This window comes from Aotus nancymaae, unplaced genomic scaffold (assembly GCF_030222135.1).
Source record: "Aotus nancymaae isolate 86718 unplaced genomic scaffold, 86718_ANA_hifiasm-v0.15.2.pri h1tg000021l, whole genome shotgun sequence".
NCBI classification, from domain to species: Eukaryota; Metazoa; Chordata; class Mammalia; order Primates; family Aotidae; genus Aotus; species Aotus nancymaae.
In genome coordinates, this window is record NW_026988433.1 from 973073 (window position 1) to 979072 (window position 6000).

At 64.8% G+C, this 6000-nt stretch overlaps 1 protein-coding gene across 2 annotated transcripts in view; it reads left to right on the forward strand.

Moving 5' to 3' along the window:
• The window catches only part of GALNT9 (polypeptide N-acetylgalactosaminyltransferase 9), a 120329-nt gene extending 115014 nt beyond the window's left edge, over window positions 1-5315 (forward strand). For both annotated transcript variants that reach the window (XM_021675912.2, XM_064379533.1), the window contains 4 exons: window positions 384-521; window positions 2441-2536; window positions 4042-4209; window positions 4668-5315. In XM_021675912.2, the coding sequence (XP_021531587.1) occupies window positions 384-521; window positions 2441-2536; window positions 4042-4209; window positions 4668-4814 (549 nt within the window). In that variant the 3' untranslated portion in view covers window positions 4815-5315. The remainder of the gene's footprint in view (window positions 1-383; window positions 522-2440; window positions 2537-4041; window positions 4210-4667) is intronic.
• Window positions 5316-6000: the final 685 nt, after the last annotated feature.

Here is a 6000-nt window from a genome sequence, read left to right on the forward strand (position 1 = left end):
CGCCGCACTTGGCTGCGGTTTCTCACGGCAGATGACCCAGGTTAAAGTCAGCAGAGGGAAGGGACGCCCAGGTGGGGTGTCCAGGGTCCTCACCGGGCTGGTCTCGTGGACATGGCTGACCTCGGTCTCCACCCTCCAGAGGTAAGGCTGACGCTGTGCGGCCAGGGCCAGGGGAGCAGGGCCATCTTCTCAGGCAGGAAGGTGCTGGGCCCAGGCCAGCCGTGGCTGCTCAGGGCATGGACACGCAGGCCACACACAACGGAGCCGTTCCTGTCGGGAACCGCGCCTCGGACCCTCTGTGGATATCGGGAGGGCTGGAGCCCCCACCTCATCATGGGGACAGTGACACTCACTTGCCCTCCCGCCTCCTTCTGGCCTTGCAGAACCCAGGGGTGGACTTTGGGGATGTGTCCGAGAGGCTGGCCCTGCGCCAGAAGCTGAAGTGTCGCAGCTTCAAGTGGTACCTGGAGAACGTGTACCCAGAGATGAGGATCTACAACAACACGCTCACGTACGGAGAGGTAGCGCCTCCGCCCGCAGGCCTCCCCGACCCCCGCACGCGGTGCAGGTTCACGTGAACACACGCAGGCTTGCATGTGACACGGAGAGGCAGCGCCTCCGCCCACAGGCCTCCCCGACCCCCGCACGCGGTGCAGGTTCACGTGAACACACGCAGGCTTGCATGTGACACGGAGAGGCAGCGCCTCCGCCCGCAGGCCTCCCCAAGCCCCGCACGCAGTGCAGGTTCACGTGAACACACGCAGGCTTGCATGTGACACGGAGAGGCAGCGCCTCCGCCCGCAGGCCTCCCCAACCCCCGCACGCGGTGCAGGTTCACATGAACACACACATGCACGCGTGCACTAACACATATGGACACAAGAGTACACACTCGCACAGTTTTGCTCCTGTGTACATAGCTCCTCATACACAAAGGGGCCTGCCTGTGCACAAACAGACAAGCACTTGTTATCAAGGCGAAATGACATGAGCGTGCATGTACAGAGGTGCACACGTCTGTGCGTCCACATAGGCAGAGCCGTGTTCGTCCCCCTCCGCATGTGCCGGCAGGTGCCCACACACTCATACAGGTACATCGGCGGCACAGAGACCCACCTGCCTTCACCGGCCCCCTCAGGCCAGCCGCACACACGGCGGTCTGTAAAGCCAGCGAGAAGGCGCTGCTCCTCTGCCCTCCCCTGGCCTGTGCAGTGGACAGGGTGCCTCCCACCGCGGGACCTGAGCCGAAAAAGCATCCCAGCCCTGAGCTAGCACTCAGATGGGGCGAGGAGGAGGGGTGCCTGGGCTGGACGGTTCTCGCTGAGCCTCCCCTCCCTGAAGCTCCTGGTCCACCCCGTGCTGATGCCAGGCAGCGTGGAGAGTGGATGGGCGCGCGTGGTGTGGGCAGGGCCTGTTCCCTAGCCCCCAGGCAGTGTGGAGAGTGGATGGGCGTGCGTGGTGTGGGCGGGGCCTGCTCCCCAGCCCCCAGGCAGCGTGGAGAGTGGATGGGAGCTCGTGGTGTGGGCGGGGCCTGTTCCCCAGCCCCCAGGCAGCGTGGAGAGTGGATGGGCGCGCGTGGTGTGGGCGGGGCCTGTTCCCCAGCCCTCAGGCAGCGTGGAGAGTGGATGGGCGCGCGTGGTGGGGGGGCCTGTTCCCCAGCCCCCAGGCAGCGTGGAGAGTGGATGGGTGCGCGTGGTGTGGGCAGGGCCTGTTCCCTAGCCCCCAGGCAGTGTGGAGAGTGGATGGGCGCGCGTGGTGGGGGGGCCTGTTCCCCAGTCCCCTGTGCTTCTGCTCCGCCCGCTCCATCCTCAGTCAAGCTCAGGCCTACCCACCCGTAACAGCCAGACTCTGCTGGGCTTTCTCAGTTGTCCCAATTCAAACCTGTGTGACCTCCGGCGGTAGCCATGCTGGATGGGTTAGCTCCTGCTGCAGAACCAGCATCCTGGAAATGACAAGCATTGGCCCCAGTGCTCACGAGCCAGGGTCACCCCCGCAGTGCTGACCTCAGATGGGCCTGGAAGCTGGAGGGTGGCTGGCTGACGACAACTCATCCCCTAGCAGGCTGGCCCAGGCTTGTTCTCAGGGTGGTGAGTAGTCTCTGCCCCCTCAGCGGGAGCTGCAAGGTTGCAGGGAGCAAGGCAGGGAAGCCCCTCCACAGCCAGGCCTCAGTCCCCTCTGTCTGAGCGAGGCTCACGCCGCTGCCTTCAAGCGTCCCTGTTGAGGAATGGTCAGGTCACGATCTGTGCATGGCAGACACATTGTGTCTCCATCAGTGACAAATGCAGTCGGCCACCCCTTCCCTGGAGGTCCAGCAAGTCCCTTCCCCTCCTGCTCCCGGGAGCCCCTCCCTCGGTGCTGGCTGCAGAGCTGAGTGGGGGAAGCTCCCTGTGGCCTCACCCACGGGTGACTCTGGCCTTTCTCCTGTGGCTTCCGGTTGCAGGTGAGAAACAGCAAAGCCAGCGGCTACTGCTTAGACCAGGGAGCGGAGGACGATGACCGAGCAATCCTCTACCCCTGCCACGGGATGTCCTCGCAGGTAAGAGTGGCAGCCACCGCCCCATGGAGCTCCCAAGGGGAACACGCCAGGCCACCCGCACCCCACACCCGGGGCAAGTGGGAGGTGGGTCCCAGGGACAGAGGCACAGGGCCAGCCTGCTGGGGCTGCATTCCGGGGCTTGGAGCAGCCTGAGGGCCCCTCTAGAAGAGGCCTCCCAGCCCACCCCACCTGGAAGGCAGCAGAACGTGGTAAAGCCTGGGCCAGGCAGGGTGGCTCACGCCTGTAATCCCAGCGCACTGGGAGGCCGAGGTGGACGGATCACTTAAGCCCAGGAGTCAAGAGCAGCCTGGGCAGCATGGCAAACCCTGTTTCCAAAAAAAAAAAAAAAACCAGCCTGGCGTGGTGGTGCAGGCCTGTAATCCCAGCCTGGCGTGGTGGTGCAGGCTTGTAATCCCAGCTACATCGGAGGCAGAGACTGAGCTAAGTTCACGGCCCTGCACACCAGCCAGGGCAGCAGAGCGAGACCCTGTCTCAAAAACAACAAGGAAACAGGCCTCTAGGGTCAGAAGGGCCTTGGGCACGTCCCTCCCCATCGGTCTAGAGGGGGACGGCAGTGTTTACCGCTCGAGGCTGTTCTGTGGTTACACAGAAGATGCGGGAAGCACTTGCCCCACGTGGATCAATACAGAAACACTGCTGCCACAACAGCAGGCCACCAGCCACTGAGCGACCCCACCGGGCCAGCTCCCCCGCAGCGAGGGCCAGCCCCACTCAGTGGAATTGCAGTGGTCAGGGGCCGGGTGTCCTGAAGGTCGGGGCAGATCTGACCACAACCCCCATAGAGAGCCGGACATTTCTAACCCCATGGGAACACGTGTTTTGCTCACACACAGTGCTGCTTTTTAGTGGGCACCGGACGTGATCGAAATTAAACCCCAGACTCCTGTCCTCCCCGAAATGAGCGGGGCCCCGTGCTCCGAGTCCGAGCCGTCTTCATGACGTCTATCCCCATGGAAACCCAAGAACCTGCACAAGCCGATGTCCGGGCCTGCAGAGCGCCCGGCACCGCCCAGCCCATGTCCCCACATGGACCCTGCCTGGCACCGCCCAGAGGACCCTGCCTGGCACCGCCCAGCCCATGTCCCCACATGGACCCTGCCTGGTACCGCCCAGCGGACCCTGCCTGGCACCGCCCAGCCCATGTCCCCACGTGGACCCTGCCTGGCACCGCCCAGCGGACCCTGCCTGGCACCACCCAGCCCATGTCCCCACATGGACCCTGCCTGGCACCGCCCAGCGGACCCTGCCTGGCACTGCCCAGCCCATGTCCCCACGTGGACCCTGCCTGGCACCGCCCAGCCCATGTCCCCACGTGGACCCTGCCTGGCCGGCCTCTTCCACCCACAACAGTGTCCCCAGGGTGGACAGAGTGGGAGGCCCCAAGGCAGCCGCTCACAGCCATTTCTAGGTGGCCGAAGGCTGCTTGCTGGGGAGGGCCTGCGCTGGACGCTGCTCACGCGAAGCCCCGGTGGTCCTGTCCCCAGCTGGTGCGGTACAGCGCTGACGGCCTGTTGCAGCTGGGGCCTCTGGGCTCCACGGCCTTCCTGCCTGACTCTAAGTGTCTGGTGGATGACGGCAGGGGCCGCACGCCCACCCTGAAGAGATGCGAGGACGTGGCGCGGCCAGCACAGCGGCTGTGGGACTTCACCCAGGTCAGCCGCTGGGGAAGGGGGTCGCGAGGTGGGGTGGGGCCGCCGGGACCCCCGGGTACCTCCACCACTAGCGCCAGCCCATGGTGGGTGGGAGGGGACAGGGCCTCGGTGCTCGTCAAGAGGGCAGAGGACTGTCCAGGGTCGGACAGCCAGAGAGGCCGGACAGTCAGCACAGCCCTGCAGCCACCTCTTCCAGCCTCAGGTGCCCGGGGTAGAGGGGGACTTAGGCAGGGGTAAGGTATGATTCCAGCCTGGACTGCTGGCCCGCAGGACAGACGGGAAATCCTCGAAGCTCCGTGGAGTCAGCCCTGTCCTAGCCCCTGGGTGCTGCTGGGATGCTGGGGTTCCATTCAAGCTGCTACAAGAATGAGCCTGAGGGCTGAGAGCGCGAAGCACCTCCCCGGAGGACAGCACCGGATGGCGCCTGGCTGACTTGCTGTGCCTGTCTGTCTCCACAGAGCGGCCCCATTGTGAGCCGGGCCACGGGCCGCTGCCTGGAGGTGGAGATGTCCAAAGACGCCAACTTCGGGCTCCGGCTGGTGGTGCAGAGGTGCTCGGGTCAGAAGTGGATGATCAGAAACTGGATCAAACACACGCGGCACTGACCCTGCCTCTGCCTGGACCTGCACGGGCCTCGGGAAGGCGCTGGGCTGAGCCCAGCACACACAGCGGGGCTCCAGGTGCGGCCAGGACAGCGGAGGCTGAGTGTCTAGGGTGTGGCCGGCGTGTCAGCCCCTCCTCGGGCAGACAGCTCTACCCAAGGGAGGGCGTCTGGGACAGCGACACCGACTCAAACACGTGCCTTCTCCACGGCATCTCCTGTCCTGGGACGGCCACCGCCTCTGCACGTGACACGGCTAGGGAGGCCAAGCCCCGGACCCCACACGAGGCTGCCCGGGCGCTTCCATCCACAGGGTTCCCATGCTCCGGGCGGCCACTCAGCCCTCCCTCCGAGACCTAAGCCACACGTCACAACACGGCTCCTCGCAACCGGTAAGGGGCACTGGGGCACAAGGGCAGTGACAGCAGTCCTATAGACAAACCCCAGGCCGGGTCTGGAGGCTGGCGGGACTGCTTCAGAGACCAAATAAAGAGCGGGCCAGGCAGTAGCGCTGTGTGTGTCTTCCTGGGAGCCGAGCCGGCAGCTGCACGCGGGGCCCAGTCCCACCTCTCTCCAGGCTCTGCCACGGCCCCTCGCCCGTTTCTATAAATAGTTTTATTGGCGCCCAGCCATGCCCATTTACTTACTGTTGTCTGCGGCCACCACTTCTGGGCTTTCAGTGCAGAGTCAAGTGGTGGCCACGTGGCTCACAAAGCCACAAACATGGACTCTGGCCGATTAGGAAATCATTTGCCGATGGCTGTGCTGGGATGTGGCCTGGCAGGCAGCCGCACCATGTCCATGGCACCAGGTGTGGGGGGACAGGGTGAGGGCAGTGGCCGGATGCTGCTCACATCCTTCATCACTGCCAAGCACCTCCCCCGGCTGCAAAGGAGGCTGGGAAATGTCTCATGGGGCAGCCATGTGTCCCCCTAAAATCCAGGGTTTGACATGAAAAGGGAGGAGAGGGGTTAAAGTCGCCGTCTCCGGGGGAGAGCACGATGCAGCCCCGCTCCAGCCGCTCACTCCTCCCTCCACCTGGAGGTGGGTGGCTCCTGCCGTCCAGACAGTGCGGGACCCCAGAACCCGTGTGGCTCCTCTAGCAGACACAACGCCAGGGTCCAAAAACCCAGCCAAGCAGCTGTGCCTTCAGGGCGGTCTGCTGCCCCACCTTGCAGTGTCCTGGGCAG